The sequence below is a fragment of the Podarcis gaigeae genome (assembly GCF_964106915.1).
Source record: "Podarcis gaigeae genome assembly, chromosome: 16".
In the NCBI taxonomy this organism is placed as follows: Eukaryota; Metazoa; Chordata; class Lepidosauria; order Squamata; family Lacertidae; genus Podarcis; species Podarcis gaigeae.
The window spans coordinates 27,962,270-27,989,129 of record NC_139693.1 but is presented as its reverse complement, the minus strand read 5'-3'; the positions used below and the strand labels follow the sequence as shown (position 1 = coordinate 27,989,129).

Here is a 26,860-nt window from a genome sequence, read left to right as displayed (position 1 = left end):
GCTTTCCAGGTCATGTGGCCAGCAGGACTAAACCGCTTCTGGGGCAACAGGACACTGTGATGGAAAACAGAGCGCACGGAAATGCCGTTTACCTTCCTGCCGCAGTGGTACCTATCTATCTACTTCCACTGGCATGCTTTGGATCTGCTAGGTTGGCAGGTGCTGGGACAGAGCAACAGGAGCTCATTCCATTGCGGGGATTCGAACTGACGACCTTCTGAGTGGCAAGCCCAAGAGGATCAGTGGTTTAGACCACAGCACCACCTGCTGGTAGGTGGGGTGTAATGGTTTTTACCAGAGGGTGGGGGAGACAACGAAAACCACGACTGACTTCAGTCTGTACTGTGAATACATAAAGCCATAACAAGAAGAAAGGCAACAGGATTTTCATAAGGGAAGCTGGGAGGAGGCAGCAGTGGTCCCATCTCTGTTGGGGGCCGGATCAGAAGTAAACACAGCGAAGACATAGAGACACTGCTGGATTTATGTATAAGCTAAACACCCTATAGCTTAGGGCCCCACTCTCTTGGGGGGCCTCCAAAAAAGTAAAGGAATAAAACCTGGATGTACATTTCCAAAATGTAAGATAAAAAACAAATAAAATAAACTCTACATACGGCAACAGTGCTTTGTGTTGTGTAGGCTCCTATGATGTAAGTAATGGGCCCCGGCTGCTAGCCTGCTGCCTAAAATATCACTGGTTTGCTCATTTCTGTATATAGGGTGCCTGCATTCTGCATGTGCAAATGGCTTTAGATACCTATTAGGTCCATAAATTACCATATAGTATATATTCAACACAAAAAAACAGTGACAATTTGTTGATGACAAAGGACAGCTGGACATATCAAGCGCCCCATTACCTTCAGTAGCTTAGGGCCTCATCAAACCTAAATCCGGCCCTGCATGGAGAGCACAATCTTTCCCACCTGGCAAAAGGGACACACTGCGAGGGAGGTGCAGACCTGGCAATGAGGCAGTGGGAGGAATGTGGGAAGAAGGAGGAAACTTTGGAAGGCTGCTTGTCCCAGTTGCGGAGGGAACAAGTCAGAGCAGGCAAGGAGAAAGGGTGGCTCCTTCTACTGCAGAGGTCAGTAAATAAAGAGGGAATGCACACAATTCCCAGAAGGAAGATGCAATTCCAACCAAGGAAGAATGGCTAAGCTGAAATGGCAAAACTTGCTGGAAGAATCAGAAACCAACTTTAAATAAAGAATGGGGAAGGTAAATAATGCATTTGAAAAATCATTGTAAACCATTAAATTCATTAGCATAATTAACTTGAAACTTGTAGATAAAATTTGCATTAAGGATTACCTGGGGTTTATAAATAATTGGAATTAGAAAGGCGATGCAGAATGAAACCACAAAAGAAGGAGAGGTAAGTCAAAGGGGATATTTGTAGCGTACAGTGGTATCTCTGGTTAAGTACTTAATTTGTTCTGGAAGTCTGTTCTTAACCTGAAACTGTTCTTAACCTGAAGCACCACTTTAGCTAATAGGGCCTCCTGCTGCTGCTGCACCACCGCTGCACAATTTCTGTTCTCATCCTGAAGCAAAGTTCTTAACCCGAGATAATATTTCTGGGTTAGCTGATTCTGTAACCTGAAGCATATGAAACCCGAGGTACCACTGTATTGTGTTTCTATTTGATGTTTGTACAAATGAAAAAGTCAAAAGTGAGAGAAAGAGAGAGAGAGAGAGAGAAGGCATTGGGGGAAAGGTGTCCTCATTTCTAGGTTTTGAGCAGGCAAACCTCAATGACACAGAGTTATGCCCATGAGTGAATCAGTTTTCCCTTCTCTAAGAAGAAGAGAGAAGGTTTTTGTCTCAGTTCCCCATTAGATTGTACCACTGTGATACCCCTTCAAGATATTGTACTCCCAGTCAGAACAGTAATAAACGGCTTCATCTTCAGTCTGGATGTTAGTGATACTTAAATAGCCGGTGTTCCCAGAGGAAGAAGGAGTGAACCGATCTGGAATTCCGTCTCCCCTGGTGCTGGTGCCATAGAGCAGAAAGCGAGGAGCCTGTCCAGGCTTCTGTTGATACCAGTGAAATGCATCCCAACTACTACCACCATTTCTGGTGCAGGAGAGTTTCACAGTTTCACCTGGAGACATAGACTCAGAAGCAGGCTGAGTCAAACTTGGTTGTGAAGTCACACCTTTATGAAAAGGGGGGAAAGAGAAACAGGACGTCGGTTCAGTTTCCATGTTTCAAATCTCACAGAAGCATGATGTTCCTGCGCTAAATACATAATGAAAGTAGGTGAGATGTTCTCCTGTGTGGAGCAAGTCCTTCATAGTCTTACCTGCACAGTAGCTGAGAAGGGCTAGGAAAACCAGGGGCCAGGCCATGGTGAGTGCTCTAAAAGAGTGTGACTTCACTACAGAAGGAGACCTAGTTGGGCTCTTCCTCCTCTCCAAATTGCCCAATAAATGCCAAGCAGGTCCTTCGTGAAAATTTATTCTCTGGTCCTTAGATCCACAAGAATGTCTTTATTGGCTTGCTTGGGGGAGTGCGCAGCCAATGCTAATTAGGTAATTTTGCATGAAACTCTTGTAGGCGGTCCTCACTTTGGCCAGGATAAAAGGGAAGAGGCAATGGTGCAATCAGGGCAGGACTTGGGGAGGCAAGCAGATGTCATGGGCCAACTCCACAGAACGAGGGTCTCTAAAATGTAGCAGTACTGGCTCAACACACTTTGAATTGAAGCAACACGTATTTCCATATAGAGAGCCTCCTTCTCAAGATAGGGCATTAAGTCCAAAGCCGAAAATGACCTTAATTAGGGATGGGGAGGCTTGTTCAGACTGGTGGCTGCGTTCCTATCTAGGCAAGGAAAAAGTGGGCAGAGTAACACAAGTAAATTTTACGTTTGTATCACAGGCAAGATTCTGCACTCTCACACTTCTCTCTTTCCTCTATTCACGCCACCAAGAGGCGCTATCAGGGTTCAAGGACAGACTATAGTAGACGAAAAACACTCCAGGAGACTGCAAAGCAGTGGAGTGAGGGAATGAACTGGGGAGAGTGTGAAACATCCGCCACAGAGATAAGGGGGTGGCTGAGTTTAGGACCCCAGATCTCCTAATAAGTGTTGGAAATGTAAAGAAGCAGAGGGTACATTCTATCATATGTGGTGGGAATGTACGAAGGTTAAAAAATTCAGGGAAGTATAATGAAATGAAAAAAATGTTTAGAGTAAGCTTTGTTTAAAAAAACCAGAAGCCTTTTTACTAGGTATTGTAGAACCCAACATTGTAGGATTCCAAAAGATCAGGGGGGGGGAGTTTATATATGCTATGATGGCGGCCCATATACTATTAGCCCAAAGATGGAAGGAGGAAGCAGTCCCGACCAAAGAAGACTGGCAAACCAAGTTAATGGACTATGCTGAAATGGCGAAATTAACTGGAAAGCTCAGAAATCAAGACGACAAGAGATTCAAAAATGAATGGGAAATGTTTATTACCGTATTTTTTGCTCTATAAGACGCACCAGACCACAATACGCACCTAGTTTTTGGAGGAGGAAAACAAGAAAAAAAATATTCTGAATCTTAGAAGCCAGAACAGCAAGAGGGATCGCTGCGCAGTGAAAGCAGCAACCCCTCTTGCTGTTCTGGCTTCTGGGATAGCTGCGCAGCCTGCATTCGCTCCATAAGACGCACACACATTTCCCCTTACTTTTTAGGACGGAAAAAGTGAGTCTTATAGAGCAAAAAATACGGTATGTATTTGCAAAAGTATTGGAAACAGGTTAATACATCGGCAGGATGTTCAAAACACTTGTCATTTTAGAAATAGTACAAGAAATCTGAGGTAAAAAAAGTAATAATTCGGAGTAGATATGATATGCAGCTAAGGGAAATCAAGGGGTTCAGAGAATCCCGTTTTTTTGGATTTGATATTGTTTTTGTGTATATTTTTCTTTGTTTGTGGTGGTTATTGTATTTGACATTGTGCTTTTTTGTGTTTGTTTTTGTTATTTTATTGAAAATTTTAATTTAAAAAATATTTTTAAAAAAGGACCAGTGATCTGAAGCTTGACACCTGCAGCATAACTGCAGCCCTGTGTAGGAGAGGTAGCCTGACTCAAGGAGGAAACATTTGATGGGGAAAATTTGACATTATTTGACATTATTGCCAAACACATTTTTTAAAGAAGAAGCATTGGAATATGTAGTGAATTTTCTGAATACAAAAACAAGAATAGGGCTGCCATATGTCCAGGATTTTGCCTCAGGAAATTTCATCCAGTGGAAATTTCTGGTATTCATGAAAATGTCTGGGAATGACCGCTCCCCACATAAAACGGGGGGCGACCTTTGCGTGGACGCACACAGCCCCCTGGATCTGGAGCGGCACCATCAGCATAGGCTTGGCTTTGCCTTCCCTCAGGTGGGATACCTGGAGGTTTCCGCCTACCCCAGTCAGTTGTCCAATCCCACCTGGGGGGAAGCGTTGCCAAGGAGATCAGGCCAGGTAGGGGAGGGATTACCTGCCCACACAATAGAGGGAGGATCTTACCTGGGAATCCTCACTTGGCTCCAGAGCTTCTCCCACCCTACCCACCCTCAGTTAATGTCTTATTTTGCAGGTTAACTTTTCTTCACAGGTATGCGGGCGCTGCTATGTTAAGGTCGCTGTCAAAGGGCCGGAAAGGAATTTCCCTGCATTGGCAGGTTTCGCCTTTCCTGTAGCAAAACGTCACAACTTTGGCGGTAACAGGCCTTGGGCGGAATCCTTGTGTCCATCTTCCTCTTTGCAGCGACGATACCAGGATTCCCCGTTAAAGGGGTTTCTGAAGGGAGGCTTTGACCATACGCCGAAAGGTCCTCATTGCCCTCCCCTGCGGCGGCGGCGTAACGGGGACGGCTATCTCTGCTTGAACATATGTTCTCCAGAGCCGGCCCATCCCCCCCTCCCACTGGATAACCCTGATGCTCCCTAGGTCCCCGGCTGGGGACTGGGGAGGGAGAACGCCCAATGCCTGAGCCAAGGTCTACCCACATTTGAAATTTAATAAAGTTGTGGCCAATTTAATCCCATAGCACGTTGTCTAGAGTCGTTATTCCACATGACGGGGAGGGGGGCCGCTTGGGACCTGGGGACTCCGCCTGTCCGCGCAATAATTCATTTATTTATACACCGCCCAACTGGCTGGGTTTCCCCAGCCACTCTGGGCGGCTTCCAACACAATATTAAAATACAATAGTCCTTCAGATATTAAAAGCTTCCCTAAACAGGGCTGCCTTCAGATGTCTCCTAAAATCTGGTAGTTGTTTTTTCCTTTGACATCTGGTGGGAAGGTGTTCCGCAGGGTGGGTGCCACTACCGAGAAGGCCCTCTGTCTGGTTCCCTGTAACTTGGCTTCTCACAGTGAGAGAACCCCCAGAAGGCCCTCAGCGCTGGACCTCAGTGTCGGGGCTGAATGATGGGGGTGGAGACGCTCCTTCAGATCTACTGGGCCGAGGCCATTGGGATGGTTTACGGTCAGGAGCACAAGGCCACTGCATCTGGCCTGCAAATCTCTCTCTCTTTTTAAAATTTATTTATTTGGTTTTTCAAATCAACATTTTACACTCACATATCCAACATACAATATAGAAATAATATAATAATAATAATAATTTATTATTTATACCCCGCCCATCTGGCTGGGCCTCCCCTGCCACTCTGGGCGGCTTCCATAGAAACCAAAAATACAGTAAAATATCACACGTTAAAAACTTCCCTGAACAGGACTGCCTTAAGATGTCTTCTGAATGTCAGGTAGTTGTTTATCACTTTGACATCTGCTGGAAGGGCGTTCCACAGGGCGGGCGCCACTACCGAGAAGGCCCTCTGCCTGGTTCCCTGTAGCTTTGCTTCTCGCAATGAGGGAACCGCCAGAAGGCCCTCGGCGCTGGACCTCAGTGTGGAAACAAGATTCCACCGAATCTCCTGGACTTCTTTCCTTCCCTTTGTGGGTCCTATTGTTAGTCATTTCCTCCTGCATCTTTTATAATGATCCAAATCTTTTATATCTCCATTATATCCCAAATTCACCATTGAATTACAAGTGTTAGGGTCTGCAAATTTCAGCTCGTTATCATTTAGGTCAGGCATAGGCCATCTCTGGCCCTCCAGATGTTTGGGACTACAATTCCCATCATCCCTAGCTAACAGGTCCAGTGGTCAAGGATGATGGGAATTGTAGTCCCCAACATCTGGAGGGCTGGAGTTTGCCTATGCCTGATTTACTTGCTGCCAAATTAGACTGTTTGCTTTACTAAAACCCCAAGTGAGTAGCTGTCAGGGTGATAAGCCACAAGAGTGAACTTTTTGATAGACAATTTTAGTCCAGGAGCATTGCCATCTCATTCACACCGAATAGGTGCAAAAGTAGTAATAGTAGTAATAATTTTATTTACGGCCATAGGCCCATACCGGTAAAAACGACACATAAATAACAACTTGTGCACGTGGGAAAAACAGCCGCTAAAACACCACTATAGCAATAAAATACTATAAAATAGAATGGCATACTACGCCTTAGTTAGCTTGTAGTGCTCCTTGGCGTCGCTTTTGGGTAAGGACAGCGACCAGGAACCTTGCCACTTTCAGGGTCGTATGAGTATCCTTATCCTGCAAGATTTGGGCAAGGTGGAATTTTGGTGGGGTACCCTCTAGTTTCTGTATGATTGATCCCAACAAATTTGCCCGTGGCACATTGAACAGGGGGCAAGTGAACATAATGTGCTGGAGCGACTCCGGTGTCTCCTTATCACATTCACACATGGCGGGGGCTTGGCCCTTTGAGAATCTATGTCTCAGGACGTTGGAGGGAAAAACGTTGAACCTCGCTTTGGTGAAGGCCAGTCTATGGGCAACAGTCGAGAGGGAGGAGAGGTATGATGGAACGCAGTAAGTTAAAGTGATACCAATGTTCTGGTGCAAAAGTCATACCCAGAAAGGCCGGGGCAAATGTCAGGTCTGGCAAAATTTCGGAAGCAAAGCCACCTTCTAAATGGGAAAGAGCTGAGACAATTGCAACTGTTCTCTTAGTTCTGGTGAAATCTCTGCATTGACGTATATGACTGATTTCCTCAAGGAGAACAAATGTGTGGGTTTTTGTCTCAGTTCCCCCTTGAACTGCGTCGCCGTGCCATGTGCTGCTTTGAAATGTGGCACAGTAATAATCAGTTTCGTCTTCTGCCAGGGCTCCTGAGATAGTTAAATAGCCACTGTTCCTGGCGATGTCTTTGGAACCGGAGAAACGAGAGGGGATTCCAGAGCGTTGGTGCTTGATAGAATCTGTATGATAGAATAAGAGGTACTCTGGAGAACCCCCAGGCTTCTGCCGAAACCAGGACACAGCAAAACTATCAATGCTGAATCCATTGTTTAAGGAACAGGAAAGTGTGGTTGTGTTTCCTGGTGGCACTGAAACTGACACCGGCTGAGATAGCAGAGGCTGAGAACTTGACCCTGGAAGAAAAGAATATTGAAAGAATATTCACGCTGGGTGCATTAGGAACGTTTATCGCAGCGACGGTGTTCATGTATACATAACTTCCTCTCACCTTTGCACCAAATCGCCAGCAGGCTAACAAGGCAAACCCAAACCATGCTGAAATTTGAATCTGCAATGAGGAAAGAAAAGGAACCCAAGACAGTGTGGGTGAATATGGAAACGAGTCTTTAAATCACTCCTGTTTGTAGAGATGCTCCACCTCCATGTTAATCAGCTCTGTTCTGATTGGTCAGTAGGGAAACATGAACGGAAGGTGGCATGTCATTCTTTTTTTCCAATTTTTTTATTTATACTTTTCAGGTTCATACATTTCGCTGATTTTACAATCATTTCGACATTTCAAAACTTGACTTCCTTCCCTCCCCCTTTCTGCGGTTCCTTAAATTTATTTTTAATATCTTCTGTGTATCCAAATTAACTTAGTTTGCTCATTGTTTCATCTTCTTGAAATATATACTCTTATGAAACTGCAGGTTTTACAATAATCCTGTCAATGTTCTTAACTGTTTACAATTTATCTATAAATATTCAATAAACCATTTCCATTCTTTTATTCAAAGCTTGTTATCTTGATTTCTTATTCTTCCGGTATTTCAGATGTCAAGAGAAATAAACAACTATATTTCAGAAGACATCTGAAGGCAGCCCTGTTTCAGGAAGTTTTTAATGCGTGATGTTTTGTCACTTTAAAAAATTATTATTAATATTCTCTTGGGAGCTGGCCAGAGTGCCTGGGGAAACCCAGCCAGATGGGCGGGGTATAAATAATAAATTATTATTAAATTATTTCCATTCTTTTATAAAAAGTTTGTTATCTTGATTTCTTATTCTTCCAGTAAGTTTCGCCATTTCTGCATATTCCGTAAGTTTTTATATCCATTCTTCCTTTGCTGGGACTTCTGCTTCTTTCCATTTTGGGGTGAGTAGCGTTGCTGCCTCTGTAGTAGCATACATGAATAAGTTTAGGTAGTTCTGTCCCTATAATTCCCAAAAGAAAAGCTTCTGGTATTTTCACAAACATTACAGTCATACCTCATGCTATGTCCGCTTCATGTTACAGTGGTACCTCAGGTTAAGTACTTAATTCGTTTCAGAGGTCCGTTCTTAACCTGAAACTGTTCTTAACCTGAAGCACCACTTTAGCTAATGGGGCCTCCTGCTGCTGTCGCACTGCCGGAGCCCGATTTCTGTTCTCATCCTGAAGCAAAGTTCTTAACCTGAAGCACTATTTCTGGGTTAGCGGAGTCTGTAACCTGAAGCGTCTGTAACCTGAAGTGTATGTAGCCCAAGGTACCACTGTACATTCTTTCAGGATACGTGCTGTGGTGACCCGGAAATACCGAAAAGGGTTACTTCTGGGTTTCGCCATTCGTGCATGCGCAGACACGCAAAATGACATCATGCGCATGTGCAGAAGCGGCGAATCGCAACCCGCACGTGTGCAGACACGCAGACGCGGGTTGTGTTCTTTTCATGTTGCGAACAGGCCTCCGGAATGGATCCCATTCACAACCAGAGGTACCACTGTATTTTAAACATCATTGGTCTCCCTGCCTTCTGCTTCACCAGCCTCAATATGCTCCAGCCACCTTTGAGTGCCTTGCTTGTCTCATCTCAAGGTCAGAGGGTGATGGTAACAACATCACAGCCAATGGAGCAGAAATACCCAGCTGCACCTCAACGAGTGGAGAAAGTCTCCAGGAAGCAAACAGGAAGCATCTTCAGCCACCTGAGACCTGGTAAGATGTGGCAGCTGCTGCTCCCTTTGAGGACCAAAGGTTTGTGTCTTACTTCCCCTTCTGAACACACCACTGTGCTGAGAGGCAGTGACATTATCCCATCCTTCACAGTAATAATCAGCTTCATCTTGCTGTTGAACACCAGTGATGATTAAGGTGACTGTTTTTCCACTGCTGCGACCAGAAAATCGTTCAGGAATCCCAGCAGGTCTTTCCTTGTCCTTATATATAACTGCCTTGGGAATGCCACCAGGTTTTTGCTGGTACCACTGAACATAGTGCTTATCAACCCTTTCTCCTGAACATGAGAATTCTGCCGTTTGTCCTAGAGATACAGAGGCTGATGGTGGCTGATTAAGAACGTATTGGGCCACAGAACCTGGAAAGGGGGAAAATATATGCAGAGATAAATAACTGGAAGACCAAGGGGTTGGTGGATGGACTGACCTTGGCTTGAGTGGGGGTGCATGCAGAAATGGTCTTCTGGGACACTATAGACCCAAATGAGCATCTTCTCTACACATATCCCAGCTCAAGGCAAAGTCATGGGTCCATCAGCCCCTCCACTCAAATCAGCTCAAATGACCTGGATGCCCAAAATCAAGATGCCTATTTTGTAGAATAGGAAAAGGGATCTAAAATTGGGGAGGTACCCATCTCAGTACCTGAGTAATAAGTGAAGACCAGGATGAGAAGATGACAAGGAGACAAGGCCATGGTGGACATGGGTGATGAACTCTCCTTCCTAAGGATGAACCCAGGCAGCTTCCTCTTAAAGCCCATCAAAGCCACTGAATGCTCCCTTTATGCAAATTCACTCCCTGCTGATTGGCCACCAAGACTGCCCCTATGCATTGGAGTGGCACAGTGTCTTTCTCCAGCCGTACTTGCAAGCTCCCTTTGTGGCTTCTCCATCAGACTATCCTTGGGGTACGTTCAAGAGAACGTAAGGGAAACGGAACTCTGAATGCCAGGGTGGTGTGCGTGAGAGATGTAGCTTGCCCAGGTTGATGGACTATATGGAATTGACGGAAAGGACTGGCAGAATCCGAAACCAGGGAGAGGAGTTGATGGAAGAAGATTGGAAAACTTAAAGTTTATATATAGAAATATTGCAAAATTAAGGAGTGATAGAAAAATGGTGGATTGATATTTTATGGATTTAGCAGAAATGTTATAAGGAGTTAAACACATTCAAGCATTTTAGTTTTAATGTTAAAATAAGGTTAAAAAAAGAAAGGGAAAAAATGGTGAAAGGAGGGAAAGTAAAGTTTCATTATATTGAGATAAATTACAGAACAAAAATTGGAAAAGATGGAAAGGATTTGCTGAAATAGATAATCAAATTAGAATACAAAAAAGGGAGGTGTGAGGAGGTCAAGGAAATAAGCGAATGAAAAATAAGTTGGGAAGATTAGTTGTGTTTTTTGTTTTTTGTCCCTTTTTTTTCTTTCTCTTGTTGTGATGTGTTGTTTTGTTTTTGTTTGGTGTTATTGTTTTTACTTTTGCTTTTTGTAACCCTTGAAAATTTTAATAAATATAATTTTTTAAAAAAAGAAGAGATGTAGCTTGCAACATATTAATGTGTCATCACGAATCTGGTTGACAAGTGCAATGCAAGATCTTATACGCCAACATTCCTCCCCAGTTTCCTGCACACATTTCATTCGTTCCGGTATTTTTAGAGCAAGGCAGCCCTCTAGGGGCCCGGTCGCATTCTGCAATGTGAGGGCGCCAATCTCTTTGACCATAACTGAAGTAAGTAAATAAGTTAACTTCCACATGAGAAAACACATTTCCTCACTTGCTTTGTTCCCCAAAGTCCTTTTTTGCTTAATAATTCTTCTCGTGTTTGTTCAACCTCTGCCTGAGATTTTAACTCATTAAGTTTTCCTTCATACAAGCTCCCCACTTCATATCAATCGGTGTACGTGAGGTGTGTGCACTATATTTAATAGGGGGCAGGTATCAGGGTCAGTCTGCCGCATTACTCATTGGTGATAAGTGTTGGGATCTGCTACATATTTTTGGTGGCTAGAGGTGGGATCCACTACACCCAGGTAAGGGCCTGGAACTTCTGGAATCTCGTGCATCCACTCAGCAGAGATTGTGGTGGCCTCTACTACTACTTAGAGAGAGAGCGTACCAGAAGATTTTTGTCTCTGTTCCTCTTAGGACTGTGACACATTCCACTTGGGGATGCCACACATTGCAGTAATAATCAGCCTCATCTGCTGCCTGGATGTTGCAGATGGTTAAATATTAAATATTTGGGGATGGAAGCAGCGAACTGAGGTCCCCAGAGCCTGCAACAGCACAGGTATAGTAATAATACAGGAACCCAGAAGGGCTGCCAGGTGTTTGTTGGTACCAGGCTTGTCTATAGCTGGTCACTGATGCACTATTGCATATGTTGGAAACTGCCCAGAGTGACTGGGGCAACGTAGTCAGATGAGCAAGGTATTATGGAATAGGAGGTCCCTATTTTTATCATAGAAATGTTGGAGGGCATGGTGGAGGCAGATGATAATGGCACCTAAGCTGAAGTTTGGAGGCAAGGCTCAGCATACCTGGCTCCCATTCTACAGAGTGTCTCATTGTAAGCCTGGTGTTTGGACAGAAAGTGCCTTTGATCGGCAGTCAGAGGTTTTTGTCTCAGTTCCTCATAGGACTGCATCACTGTGGAGCCTGCTCTCGCTGCCATACCACACAGCACAGTAATAATCAGCCTCATCTGCTTCTTGGATATTGCTGATGGTTAAATACCAGGTATTTTGGGATGCCTCCTTGGAAGCGGAGAACCGACTGAGGTCCCCAGAGCCGGCAGCTGCACTGCTATAGTAATAGTAGAGGAACCTGGGAGGGCTGCCAGGCTTTTGCTGGTACCAGGATTGGTCATAGCTTGTCACTGTTGCACTGCTCATGGAACAGGATAGTTTAACCATCTGACCAGGAGAGGCTGACTTAGAAGGCTCCTGAGTCACGACAGTCTGGGCACTGGAGACTGGGGAAAGAAGAAGAGTGTTAGTTTCTCTGAGACCATTCTGTGTTTAAGGTACTGGATGAAAGGTAGCCCATCCTACTCTGCTCACCTGTGCACCATGTTGCCAGTAGGACAATGAGAGATGGCCCAAACATGATAAAACGCTCCTAGATGTCTGGGAAATGCAGACAGTTGCTTAGAAAATGCCCTGTACTGCCTGATTTTGATTCTGTCCCACTTAAGTAGACAACTTCCATGCCCCGCCCCTTATGGAAATCTACCTGTTTCTAATTGGTCCACATGTTCATGCTACTCATTGTAATAAATTGGGGTAGCTTATCGTCCAGCTGGGTGTCAACTGCAGTAAAACTTGAGCAGACTCAATCCATCTCATTCAAGGTGCAAAGTGAAACGGCATATTAATTGTTCTCACGTGGTATTTGAATGGCCCACATATCTGCCACTTTGGAAGTGAACTGTGGTCATCCAAAATCAAGACAATGATTTCTCCTGACTGGTGCCCCCTCACGCCAGAATTACCAAACTAATTTGGAAATTAAGCTTAAAAACAAAACACTGACAACAAGAACCTCATAAAGTAGTCTGGAAAATAACCCAAGCTCATTGAATCAAAGAGCTCTGGAGTCCAAATGATTTGTGTTTGTTAGTTTTTTGTTTGTGTTGCTGGGGAATTTGAGGATGACCGAGGGAAATGGCTTGCTAGTGTCACTAAGATTTTATACTAGGGATGACTATATTTCCTGCAATTCAAAGCCTTCCCTCTTCATGTCACCCAGGGAGGTTTCGGGATGAAAGGAAGGGAAAATGATGCCTTTGCCTTTTCCCACTCTCCAGAAAAACATCCCAGCACCTCTGATATATCGCAACAAAAGGGTTGAGATGTGAGGCTGACTATGAATCGGTGCACTTTAGGGTGCTACAACACAGCAGGAGAAATTTTCAAGCAGGTAGGGAAGGGGAAAAGGTGTATTCCCCCCAATTTCGCATGAAGAAGAAACAGCGAGTCAGAAAGCTCCCATACTCTTTGAAGTGTAGCTGAAGGATGTGGCTAGGGGGGAGACCTGAGGGTCAGATTGAAAGGTCCAGAGGAGCACATTCAATCCCCAGGATTAGTATTCCCCACCTCCGACTGTTATATGAAGAGAAGCAGGAGGCTATGAAGCAAATGTCAATCAGACCAAGAGCATGAAGACATTGTTTTAGAGCACTTGGTTTGGGGCAGAGAGTCATTGGTATTGAAGGAGTGTTAGGGATGTTGTGACACACGTGTGTGCGTGCGTGCGTGCATGTCAGGGATGATGGGAATTGTAGTTCAAAAACAGCTGGAGGCCCAAGGTTGGGAAACACTGGTTTAGACCACAGTGCCACCTGTGTCTACAAACACATACACACACAGCTTCTGATTCTGCAGAGAGTCTCATTGTAAGCCTGGTGTTTTTGGACAGAAAGTGCCTTTGATCTGCAGTCAGAGGTTTGTGTCTCAGTTCCTCATAGGACTGCATTACTGTGGAGCCTGCTCTCGCTGCCATACCACACAGCACAGTAATAGTCAGCCTCATCTGCTGCCTGCATGTTGCTGATGGTTAAATACCAAGTATTTTGGGATGCCTCCTTGGAAGCGGAGAACCGACTGAGGTCCCCAGAACCTGCTCTTGCACTGCTATAGTAATAATACAGGAATCTGGGACGGCTGCCAGGTGTTTGTTGGTACCAAGACTGGTAGTAGCTTGTCACTGTTGCACTGCTCATGGAACAAGAGAGTCTAACTGTCTGTCCAGGAGAGGCTGACATAGAAGGTTCCTGAGTCACCACAGGCTGGGCACATGAGACTGGGGAAAGAAGAAGACCATTAGTTTCTCTGAAGCCATTCTGTGTTTAAGGTACTGTCTGAAAAGTAGCCCATCCTACTCTTCTCACCTGTGCACCATGTCGCCAGGAAGACAAGGAGAGATGCGCCAATCATGATAAAATGCTCCTAGATGTCTGGAAAATGCAGACTGTTGCTTAGAAGATGCCCTGCACTGCCTGCTTTTGATTCTATCCCACTTAAGGAGACAACTTCCATGCCCCGCCCCTTATGGAAATCTACCTGTTTCTAATTGGTGGATTCTACCTGTTTCTAATTGGTGGATCCTCCACCTCCAACTGTTATATGAAGAGAAGCAGAAGGCTATGAAGCAAATGTTAATCAGACCAAGAATATGAAGACATTGTTTTAGGTCATTTGGTCTTGAGCAGAGAGTCATTGGTACTAAATGAGTAGTAGAGATGTTGCGACGCGTGTGTGCGTGCGTGCGTGCGTGCGTACACACACACACACACACACGCGCACACACACACACACGCGTATAGCTAAAGGACCCCTGGAAAGTTAAGTCCAGTCCAATTTGACTTTGGGTTGTGGCGCTCATCTTACTTTCTGGATCATGTGACCAGCATGACTAAACCACTTCTGGCGCAACGGAACACCGTGATGAAAGCCAGAGCACACGGAAACACTGTTTACCTTCCTGCCACAGTAGTACCTCTTTATCTACTCAAGGTGCTATCCTTTAGAACTGCTAGGTTGGCAGGAGCTGGGACAGAGCAATGGGAGCTCACCACCGTTGCACAGATTTGAACTGCCGACCTTCCGATTCGTAAGCCCAAGAGCAGGGGTAGGCAAACTAAGGCCCCGGGGCCGGATCCGGCCCAATCGCCTTCTCAATCCAGCCCCCATATGGTCCAGGAGTCAGCGTGTTTTTACATGAGTAGAATGTGTGCTTTTATTTAAAATGCATCTCTGGGTTTTTTGTGGGGCGTGGGAATTCGTTCATATTTTTTCCCCAAAATATAGTCCAGCCCCGAACAAGGTCAGAGGGACAGTGGACTGGCCCCCTGCTGAAAAAGTTTGCTGACCCCTGCCCAAGAGGCTTGGTGGTTTAGACCACAGTGCCACCTGTGTCTACACACACTCTCTCTCTCTCACACACACACACACACAGCTTCTGATTCTGCAGAGAATCTCATTGTAACCCTGGTGTTTGGACAACAAGCGCCTTTGATCTGCAGTCAGAGGTTTTTGCCTCAGTTCCTCATAGGACTGCATCACTGTGGAACCTGCTCTCACTGCCATACCACACAGCACAGTAATAATCAGCCTCATCTGCTTCTTGGATGTTGCTGATGGTTAAATACCAGGTATTTTGGGATGCCTCCTTGGAAGCGGAGAACCGACTAAGGTCCCCAGAGCCGGCAGCTGCACTGCTATAGTAATAGTAGAGGAACCTGGGAGGGCTGCCAGGCTTTTGCTGGTACCAGGATTGTCCATAGCTTGTCACTGTTGCACTGCTCATGGAACAGGAGAGTTTAATCATCTGTCCAGGAGCGGCTGACTTAGAAGGCTCCTGAGTCACGACAGTCTGGGCACTGGAGACTGGGGAAAGAAGAAGACTGTTAGTTTCTCTGAAACCATTCTGTGTTTAAGGTACTGGATGAAAAGTAGCCCTTCCTACTCTGCTCACCTGTGCACCATGTCGCCAGGAGGACAATGAGAGATGCCCCAAACATGATAAAAAGCTCTCCGACGTCTGGGAAATGCAGACTCTGTTGCTTAGAACATGCCCTTTCTGCTTTCTACTCCAACCCACTTCCTTAAGTAGGCAACTTCCATGCCCAGCCCCTTATGCTAATCTGCTGAACCTCCATTGGTGCACACACATATATAGTTTGAAAAGTTACTCAGCCTATAAGCCCCACATCCAGCTGGATGTCAGTTTCACCCAAAAGGGAGCAAACACAATCCATCTCACATGGAGCTTCAAATTGATGTGTCTATCGTTCTGGATGCACCCCCATAATGGGGTGGAATGGGGTGATTCTGGCCAGACTCTCATGTCCCCAAGTTGGATCATGCCATTGATAAGGCATCTCAAGGTCTCCCTGGTTGGATCTATACTGTTAACGTTATTAGAACGCTTAATGTTATTCTAAAACGTCACAGGGCATACTTGATTTTTAGTTTCTTTCACCAAAACACTGTCTCCCTGCTGCTGGTTGCTCTGCAGCTCCTTCTGGTGTCACGTTTTAATGACACATTATGAATGTTAAAAGGAGGATGTCATGTGTCCATATCAAAACCACTCCTTAACACTTTGTTGTTGTTGTTGTTTAGTTGTGTCCGACTCTTCATGACCTCCTGGACCAAAGCACGCCAGGCACTCCTTTCTTCCACTGCCTCCCGCAGTTTGGTCAAACTCATGCTGGTAGCTTCGAGAACACTGTCCAACCATCTCGTCCTCTGTCGTCCCCTTCTCCTTGTGCCCTCCATCTTTCCCAGCATCAGGGTCTTTTCCAGGGAGTCTTCTCTTCTCATGAGATGGCCAAAGTATTGGAGCCTCAGCTTCAGGATCTGTCCTTCCAGTGAGCACTCAGGGCTGACTTCCTTAAAAATGGAGAGGTTTGATCTTCTTGCAGTCCATGGGACTCTCAAGAGTCTCCTCCAGCACCAGAATTCAAAACCTTAACACTTCTTTAACGTTAAAAACCATGAGTGTAGATCCACCCCCTGACTCTCCAAAAAGTTATTATAATTCAGTTTCCCCCAAAAGTTAAATACAAACCCTTTTTTCCCATGAGAAACAAAACAGAAAAAAAGCAGCATTAAGATAAATTAAACATTGTAATGGCCACTGCCCACATCAAATGGGGGACACTTTTTGAGTGGTTGCGTGCAGCCCCCCTCCCCCTGAGCCTATGCGATTCCTGGAAATACAGCCTGGCTTTGCCTCCCGTAGCTGGATACCTGGAGGTTCCCGCCTAACTTCAGACAATTAACTAATCCTGGCCAGGGAGGCGTTGTCAGCGGAGTTGATCAGGTAGGGTGGGGACCGCACTGCACACACAATAGAGGTTGGAACTTACCTGGGAATCCTCAGTCGGCTCCAGAGCTTCTCCCACCTTGCCCTCCCTCAGTTTATGCCTTCCTTTTGCAGGTTAATCTCTTCTTTACAGGTATGTGGGCGCTGATACATTCATTGATGGTGGCTGTTGAACGACCGGGAAGGAATTTCCCTACATTGGCAGGTTTTGCCTTCCCCGTAGCAAAACATCACAACTTTGGCGGTTTCAGGCCTTGGGCAGAATCCTTTAGTCTATCTTCCCTAAATGGGGGGGGGGGGGAGTGTGAAGCAGTGACCCATGCCCCCCCCCCCCGGGGCAGCAACCCCACTTCAGCTAATGGGGCCTCCTGCTGCCACCGCGCAGCCGGAGCATGATTTCTGTTCTCATCCTGAAGCAAAGTTCTTAACCCGAGGTACTATTTCTGGGTTAGCGGAGTCTGTAACCTGAAGCGTATGTAACCCAAGGTACCACTGTATAACATTCTTGTTTATAAAAAACAAGCAAACTATCACACGATTCTCAGGTATCCTGGCAGACAGGATTTCTGCTGTTGACCCGCCTCCTATGATGTATGTATGATGATTTTGGGGTGGGCAATGTCAACAGTCTTTTAAGCTTCCTGCACACTTTTTGTTCAAAGTCTCTCCCTCCTAGACAGTTGACAATCATGCGAGGCAGAACCTCACCCTTGTCATACTTGGTGCAGTGCAGAAGTAAGGAAGGGAGCCCCCTCTGGTGCCTGAACCTTTAACTGCATTCAACTTATCACTTCTTGCTTACAATCCTTCTGCAAACCTCCTGGGCAGTGCAGACAGATAAAAGACACTGCAAGTAAATAAACTGATAACTCCTTGTCCCCCTCCCCTTTTCAAATCACATTAAGACTCTGAACATCCTTGGCAAAAAGAAGAGCACACTGTTGCCCTTTTATCTTTTTATTCATCTATTAACTATTTTATTTCTGTTTTTTGATTTTATATATTTCAATAATTTTATAATAATTTTAACATTTCAAAACATGACTCCCTTCCCCCTCTTTCTGCTTAGTGTTAAGATTTTAGTCTTATTATAAGTTATTGTAAGTTTAAGATTAAGTCTGCTGCAACTGGATTTCTTATGGACAGTGCCAGTCCTGAATGTATTGGATTTGTGACCATTATGCTCATTTGCCTTCCATAGCAGTAAAGCTCTGCTGGATGAAATACAATGGACTCTGGTCTATTTTTTAGGAATCCTACAACGTGTCTGTGTTGTTACTCTACTAACTATACACTGGAATCTACTCTGGATCAATACTGAGTAGGATTCCATGACACTTCCATCAGCCCCAGGCAACTTAGCTGTGGCCCAAGAAATGCGGAGACTCAGAACAACTGGAGAAATTTGCAGTCACAAACGGCTGTGCAGTCTGGGGTGAGTGAAAGTCGGATGCTCAAACGAGCATGGCAAAGCCTTCAATGGAGCCTGAGGGGTTGAGGATGAAGAGTTTTTGTTTCAGTTCCTCCACTAGCTGCATCACAGTGAAACGCGTTGATTGTGTTGCTGTAGGCAGCGCAATAATAAACTGCCTCATCCCCTGCCTGCACGCTGGTGATGGTTACAAAGGCCACTTTCTTTGGGGCATCATTGGAAGGAAAGAAGCGGCTGGAGAACTCTGGACCAAAATCCGTCTTGTCATTGTTTATGATCCGCCTCAAAAGGAATTTGGGGCTCTCTCCTTTGTGCTGATACCAGTAAAAATAATTAAAGAAGGAACTGATCGTGCAGTTGAGTTGAATTGTACCAGCCAGAGATGCTGACACTGAAGCTGGTTGAGTCAGAGTGAACTGAGACAGAGCTCCTGCAAGAGAGAGGAAAGGAAAATAAAAATTGATCGAAATGTGGAGTTTCATTTACTGCAAGGTAGATGAAGAGGGACAAAGAACAAGGGGAGAGACCATCGGTCAGGGAAGGAGGATAGACAGCAGCATTTTGTCTTCACCTGAGCAGCAAATGAGGAGTAGGAGTAGAATTGGGACCATCATGGCAGCAAATCCAAAGCAATGTGCTTTTCCTATAGAAAAACAGGTATGAGTTGGTCCTATTCTCTCTCCCTTGCCAGAGCCTGGATGCAAATTCACCTCCCCAATTTGGCTAGGGAGGGACCAACAGTCTTTGACTACAGGAGTGAAGCCTATTTCACTTGTACACAGTCCTGCTTGGGCCATCCTCTTGGCCACTGTGAGAAAACAATGCTGGACAAGAAGGGCCTTTGGTCTGGTTCAGTGAGACTCTCCTTATCTACCCTTACAACACCTGTTATTGCATCAAAGAGTCAACTGAAACGTGTGTGATCATCACCTGATAAATTCAGCAAGCTCCAACACCGAATCAACTTACTTCACTTCAGACACAACACTCAACAGGAGAGCCTTGTTCATACATTCTTCTTCTTCTTCGGCAATCACTCATAGCTGACTAAGATTGTCTTCCATAAACACAGTTTTAACAATGAGTCCGTAAGTGACTGTGGAGGCCAATTCTGGATCCACATGTCCTTCCACAGTGGGGACATTGGTTTCTGGGCAGGGGTTGATCACGGTGTGGATTTGCCAAGCATGCCTTCCTCTTAGCATGTTTCTCCCTTGCATCCTGAGTTTGAGTGTCTTCAAAGCCCATGACACCTTTGGTAAAGGCTGTTCTCCAACTGGAGTGCCCGCAGGCCAGTGTTTCCCAGTTGTCAGGGTTTATACTACATTTTTAAAGATTTGCCTTGAGACAGGCTTTAGACCTCTTTTGTTGACCACCAGCATTACACTTTCCATTTTTAATTTCAGAATAGAGTAGTTGCTTGGAAGATGATCATCAGGCATCCACACAGCATGACCAGTCCAATGAAGTTGATGTTGAAGAATCATTGCTTCAACACTGGTGATGTTTGCTTCTTCCATGTCAGGGAAGTGCCATTGGAGCCAGAGGCGGAGGGAAGGCTCCAGAGCGATGCCGGAGAGGGTCCCAGCAGGGAGAGAGGCAGCCCATCTGCTGGGGAAGGAAATCAGCGTAACACCAGGGGTGAAGGGGGGCAGATGGTGGAATCGGAGAGAAGGCTCCAGGACTCTTCACCGGAGACCAGTGGGGAGAGCACGGGTACTCCGCTGCCCACACCCTCCCTGCACAGAAGACTTCTGAGCAGGGAGAGTATGAGGAGACTTGGCGTCAAAGAACTTCTTTGCTGGAAGAAGTTTAAGAAACGCCCACTGACGGATTCTGCCAGCGACTGAGACAGCCACGAGTGCAAGGCTGTCCAGAGAGAAAGGGTTCAACCAGGCAACCTAGCCAGGAGCGGCGGCAACTTACGCACGAGCAACCCCCTTAGAACCATTACATTCCAGTACACTGATATTAGTTTGCCTGTCTTCCCAAGTGATGTGTAAGATTTTTTGGAGACACTGTTGATGGAATCTTTCTAGGAGTTGGAGATGGCGTTTATAAATAGTCCATGTTTCACAAGCATATATTAAGGTTGGTAGTACAATAGCTTTGTAAACAAGCATTTTGGTTTCCCTGCGAATGTCCCGGTTCTCAAACACTCTGCATTTCAATCGGGAGAAAGCTGCACCTGCTGGCGATGCTGGTTTTGGGCATCAATGTTGGCCCTTGTGGAAGGATAATTGCCCAGATAGGAGAAGTGATCGACATTTTCCAACGTTACACCATTAAGTTGGATTTGTGGCACTGCAGAGGGGCTATTTTGAACTTGTTGGTGCAGCACTTTGGTTTTTTGAATGTTGAGTGATAGGCCAAGCTTTTTGGAAACTTCTGCAAAGATATTTAGGATGGTTTGGAGGTAAACCATCAGAACTGGGTCAGGGAACCATTTTTATTCCCAGGCACCGCATTCCTTTCTAGGCAACCTTCTTTCTGTCAGCCACATGCCAGTGGCGGCTGCAGCTACAGGCAAAGCGGGTGTCGCAAACAATGTAATTTTTTAGCTTTGCACTGTGGGCTGGTTTCTAAACACTCACTTGCACACCCCACTTTACCATCCACCCAGAGAAAGCAAGAGTTTTAGCCCCAAAAGCCTGCTTAAAGGAAAAGGGTCCTTTCCCCTTACAACAGGGGTGGGGGCATATCTTCATTTCAAGGGCCACATTCCTTCTGAGCAATCTTTCAGGGGCCACATTCGAAAGCTGGGAGGAGCCAGAAGTGGGTGGAGGAATGAATTTTCACCTTTTAAGTCTAGGCTACCTCTGTACAAATTCACATAGTCTTTATCTATTTTCCATTTGGTTGGCGAAATCAATGATCCGAGGTGAAAGACACAGTCCAGCCAGGCAAACACACTTAAGCAGAGAGAAAAACAGGGCTGGTGAGGGGTGTGGCTTAAGGATGAGTCTCAAGGACTGCACAGGGCTGTACTGGGGCCCCATGGCCTGACATTCCCAATCTCTGCCATAAACGTTGGGTCCATATATGATATAACTAGAGAGAACTCAGCCTACAAAGAATGGGAAAGATTTGCAGGCCCAGAGGAATCAGCCCTCCTTCCACGCATGTTCCCCACCAGAGAAAGGTCCCTCCAGCGTCAACAGACAATGCGCTAGCAATTCCTCTTTCACAGCTACAGGTTTTTGTCTCACTTCCCCCTCTGACTGTGTCATTGTGGCCAGTGCTGTGTGCCATCCCACCAGAGCAAGCAGTGATAGTCTGCCTCATCCTGCACCTCAGCTCTGGCAATGGTTAATGTGGCTGTCTTGCCAGACACGGAGCCAGAGAATCGGTCCGAGATCCCACTGGGCCTGTTGCTCCCACCGTAGATGATCAGCTCAGGGGTCTGGCCAGGTTTCTGCCGGTACCACTGTTGATGGTGAGTGTCCAATTTATCCCTTGAACAGGTGATTTGAGCATCTTGCCCCCGAGACACGGAGACGGATGGAGGCTGCCTTACTAAGGAACCTGAGAAGAGAAGGAAGCATCTCATCAGAAAGGGAGTCTCTGATTGTTCCAATACACACACAGGCAAATGCAGGTTTCCTGAGTACCTGAGCAGCAGTAAGTGAGCAGGGTGATGAGAAGGGAGGCCCAGAGCATGATGGGAATCTAGATCAGAAAACCTTCCCAAGGCAGGAAGGCACAGGGGGTTTTCCAGCTCAGACCCTCTGCTCCTCTCTTAAGCCTCACAGAGAACCTGCGACCCAGCCCCACATTCAAATCCTTTGCTTCCAAAAGCAACGCCCCCTTCTCCTACCCACACCAAGACTGTCTACAGAGTTAAAGCCTGGCGAGGGCTGATTCTGCTCATTGCAGCCTCTCAGTCAGTTTTGGTTCCTCTCTGTTCCTCATTTTTTCAATCCTGATTTTGGGTTGCCACATTTCTGCCTGAAGGACCCGCAAACTCCTCTCGATCCTCAGAGAAGGAAGGGACATTGTCAGAGCTCAAGGGTGCATTTCGTTCAGGAAAAGGCACTCTGTGTATGAAGGAAGGGACAGTGAGAAGTGTCAGCTGGGGAGAGTTCTGAGGGCCAGATTGAGATGCCTGGGGGGCCATATTCAGACCCCAGACCTGACATTTCCCACCCCCGGATTAAACTCTGAACTATAACATGATGAAAAAACCACTGATATATACTTCCTCCTCATTGGTCAGGGAGGGACCGACATTCATCCACAGTCTTTGGTTAGAAGAATTAAAGCTGCCCATTGAGGCATCTTTTGGCCCCTGTGAGAACAGGATGATGGAATAGATGAGTCTTTAGTCTGATCCAGCAGGCTGCGGGAGAGCAATCCTGAGACCATTTTGACTCTCCCAATAACCTCAAATGTTCTTCTGCAGCAAACGGAGAAAGGCTTCCTGTTGTATTTTTGCTTGACTGGTCAGAGAAGAATGGATGCCTGGGGGGCCATATTCAGACCCTAGACCTGACATTTCCCACCCCTGGATAAAACTCTGAATGAAAACATGATGAAAAAACCACTGATGTATAAGAGCACTCCATTTGTTTTGTGAACTTGGAAAGATATGGAGGTGATGACTCACACGAAAGATTAAAATGTTGCCTAATTGGAACCTCCATGCCCAGAGACAATATATCAGATTCTGGGCACATCAGGTTGTGATTCTCTTTGCTTCTGCTTCCCAGAGCCCTCTGGCTGTCTGGCATTGCAAGGGGAATACCAGACAAGACAGAGATGGGTCTGATTTAGCAAAGTGAGACTTTGTGCGCCACCATTCATGTGCAGCCTCAGTCCCTATTGAACACCCATGGTTTTTATTACAAAATGCAAGTGGGGTGTGTGTGGACTGAGTATTGTAACGGAGTTGACATGTCATGATGGACTACAGGAATGATTCTGTGCAGCCATTTTTCTACTCTATGTCTCATGACACTTTATCCATCACCCCTTTCCATTATATGCAGGTGTTAAAATGTCACAGTCCCCCAGGCATAGGCAGTTGAGAAGATCTGTGAGGCAGAAGCTCACTGTCCTCATTCATGGTGCCGCTCAGCTGTAGGAAGAGCGCTCCCTCTGTTACCTGAAACGATAACTGCATTGTTCTTGTTGCATGTCTTCCAGTTCTCTTGAGAACCCTACTTCCAGTGAATGGATCATGCACTCTCTCTCCAAAAGTTTCCCCATTTCTGTGCACATCTCTTAGTTGGAGAACGACTTCACAACGATTCAGAGAACTCCAAACTTCACATAGGCATTTTTTGGTTCTGGAGTTATTCTGGGAGTTGCATGTTGGGTAGGTTTGCCTTTAAAAGCAGCCAACTCAAACTTCTTCTCCACTTCAAACCACAGGTTGGCAACCGGAGGCCCTAGGGGGTTGAACCAGCCCATGGCCTACTTTTGGACACACAAATGGTTTGTCCCACAGCTGCCTGCTCTTTCTAAGTTCCTTCTTTTGTCTTCGTTCCCTCTGTATTTTCCCTACTTTGGAAAGCCTTTCCATTTGGCCCCAGAATGCTATAAGGGAACTCTGACGAGGAGGTCTTCACAAAAAACAACAACCCTGGGCCATCCACTGATGTAACGAAGCACTGTTCTTTGACCTGGTGCTCTAAAGATGCTTTGAATTTGAGCTCCCATCAGCCCCAGCCACGAGCACAGCTGCAGTGCAGAACATGGGGAGGTTTAACATTTCTGGAGAAATATGTAGTGCAAAACAGCCATACTGGCTGGGGCTAATCGATGTCGGGGGCTAAAACCAGCTGGGCCAAGGCTGCAATGAAGCCTGAGGAACTTGAGCATGATGAGTTTTTGTTTCAGAACCTTAGCTAGCCATATCACTGTGCAACATGAAAGACCCACTTGCAGAATTGTATGCACCGCAGTAATAAACTGCCTCGTCCCCTGCCTGCACGTTGGTGATGGTTACAAAGGCCACTTTCTTTGGGGCATCATTGGAAGGAGATGAATTCCATGCATTGCCAAGTTAACCAAAGGTGGCAGCGAGTGAGTGGATGGAGGACTGAGGAAAGTGGGAGAGAAGGGTTTGGTCTCTACCTGAGCAGCAAGTGAGGAGAAGGAACAGAGACTGAAGCATCGTGGTAGCAGATCCAAATTAAGCCACTTTCCCTCAGGAAGCGAGGATACGGGCTGAGCTCATTCCCCACATTTGATGTTCAACCTCTTGTTGAAGCATGCATGCAAATATACTTCCTCCTCATTGGTCAGGGAGGGACCGACATTCATCCACAGTCTTTGGTTAGAAGAATTAAAGCTGCCCATTGAGGTATCTTTTGGCCCCTGTGAGAACAGGATAATTGACTAGATGAGTCTTTAGTCTGATCCAGCAGGCTGTGGGAGAGCAATTCTGAGACCATTTTGACTCTCCCAATAACCTCAAATATTCTTCTGCAGCAAGGGAGGCAATTGGGGAAAGGCTTCCTGTTGTATTTTTGCTTGCAAACCCTGTCTTATAGGGCGTATTTGTGTATGAATAGAGTGAGCCTGTGAGCTGGATTCAGGAACTAAAGCATTAACTATCACACGATTCTATTATTCTACTTAGCGTGCGATGGAGGGAGTGTTTGAAACATACGTTGTAGATATTTTCCCCACATTTATTATGCTTTTTTGTGTTATACATGAGAAAACTTGGTATACTTATTTGTATAACATTCTTGTTTATAAAACACACACAAACACACTGGTTGTGCTCTTTTATCTCTGGTCGGGGACAGAGGGTGGCACTAGGGAGGGAAATGTCGTCGCGCCACTCCTTGGTGTGTGGAGTTCCGCAGGGCGCAATTCTCTCCCCAATGCTTTTTAACATCTTTATGCGCCCCCTTGCCCAGATTATCCGGAGCTTTGGGCTGGGCTGTCACCAATATGCTGATGACACTCAGCTCTATCTGCTGATGGATGGCCACACTGACTCGGCCCCGAACACACTGACCAGATGCTTGGAAGCTGTGGCTGGATGGTTTCGTGGGAGCCGATTGAAACTAAATCCTTCGAAGACAGAGGTCCTATGGCTAGGTCGGGATGGCATGGGGATGAGGGACCAACTCCCTTCTCTTGCGGGGGCCCAATTAGTGCCATTGCCTTCCGTTAAGAGTTTGGGTGTAATCCTTGACGCCTCCCTTTCCATGGAGGCGCAGGTTACAGCAACAGCCAAGGCGACATTTTTCCACCTTCGCCGCATCAAGCAGTTGGTCCCTTACCTTTCCCGCCCTGACTTGGCCACAGTGATCCATGCGACGGTCATCTCCAGGCTCGACTACTGTAATTCGCTCTACGCGGGGCTGCCCTTGAAGCTGTCCCAGAAACTCCAGCGGGTACAGAATGCTGCAGCGAGGCTCCTCATGGGGTCTCTGCCATGGGAGCATATTCACCCAGTGCTTTTCAAGCTGCACTGGCTCCCGGTGGAGTACAGGGTCAGATTTAAGGTGCTGCTTTTGACCTTTAAAGCCCTTCACGGCCTAGGACCCTCGTACCTCCGGGACCGCCTCTCCTGGTATGCCCCACGGAGAGCCTCAAGGTCCATAAATAACAACACCCTAGTGGTCCCGGGCCCTAAGGAAGTTAGATTGGCTTCGACCAGAGCCAGGGCCTTTTCAACTCTGGCTCCGGCCTGGTGGAACGCTCTGCCTCATGAGACCAGGGCCCTGCGGGATCTGATTTCTTTCCGCAGGGCCTGTAAGACAGAGTTGTTCCGCCTGGCCTTTGGCTTGGAGCCAGTTTGATTCCCTCCCTCTCCCCCCCCCCCTCTCTCTCTCTCTCTTTTTTCCCCTTCTTTTCCTTCTCCTCCTGCGATGAGGCTACATTTTAATATTTTAATGTTCCATTATTTTAATTGTTGTGTTTTATTTTTGTTTTTAAGTTTGTAATCATTCATCTTGTTTTTATTATTGCTTGTAAGCCGCTCTGAGCCCGGCCTTGGCTGGGGAGGGCGGGGTATAAATAAAAAATTATTATTATTATTATTATTATTATTATTAAAAAAAAACTCTCACATGATTCTCAGGTATCCTGGCAGACAGGATTTCGGCTGTAGACCCGCCTCCTACGATATATGTATGATGATTTTGGGGTGGTCTTTGGCTAAGGGGGTTGGGCAATGTCAAACTCTTTAAAGGTTCCTGCACACATTTGTTCAGGGTCTCTCCCTCCTTGGAAAAATAAACAGGAAAATAAATACCTGTCTTCCCTTCCACTGGATCCCACCTCCACCCATTCTTCTCTGACCGATCATGGACTTAGGGGACTCAGAGTCCCATGGGGA

At 46.1% G+C, this 26,860-nt stretch overlaps 1 protein-coding gene across 6 annotated transcripts in view; it reads right to left on the bottom strand.

Annotated features, from left to right (window-relative positions):
• Positions 1 to 26,860, bottom strand: part of LOC310834189 (immunoglobulin lambda-1 light chain-like) — a 179,400-nt gene that overhangs the window by 123,524 nt on the left and 29,016 nt on the right. The window contains exons 1-2 of one of the 6 annotated variants that reach the window (XM_083717689.1): positions 15,771 to 15,896; positions 15,367 to 15,682 (exon numbers count right to left, since the gene is read on the bottom strand). The exons of 3 other annotated variants lie outside the window; for them this stretch is intronic. In XM_083717689.1, coding sequence (XP_083573815.1) covers positions 15,367 to 15,682; positions 15,771 to 15,816 — 362 coding nt within the window. In that variant the 5' untranslated portion in view covers positions 15,817 to 15,896. Of the gene's footprint in view, positions 1 to 1,863; positions 2,168 to 2,314; positions 2,462 to 9,344; positions 9,643 to 9,928; positions 9,996 to 15,366; positions 15,683 to 15,770; positions 15,897 to 26,860 lie in introns of those variants that run through there. 2 more of the 6 variants (XM_083717672.1, XM_083717678.1) reach the window with 2 other exon arrangements.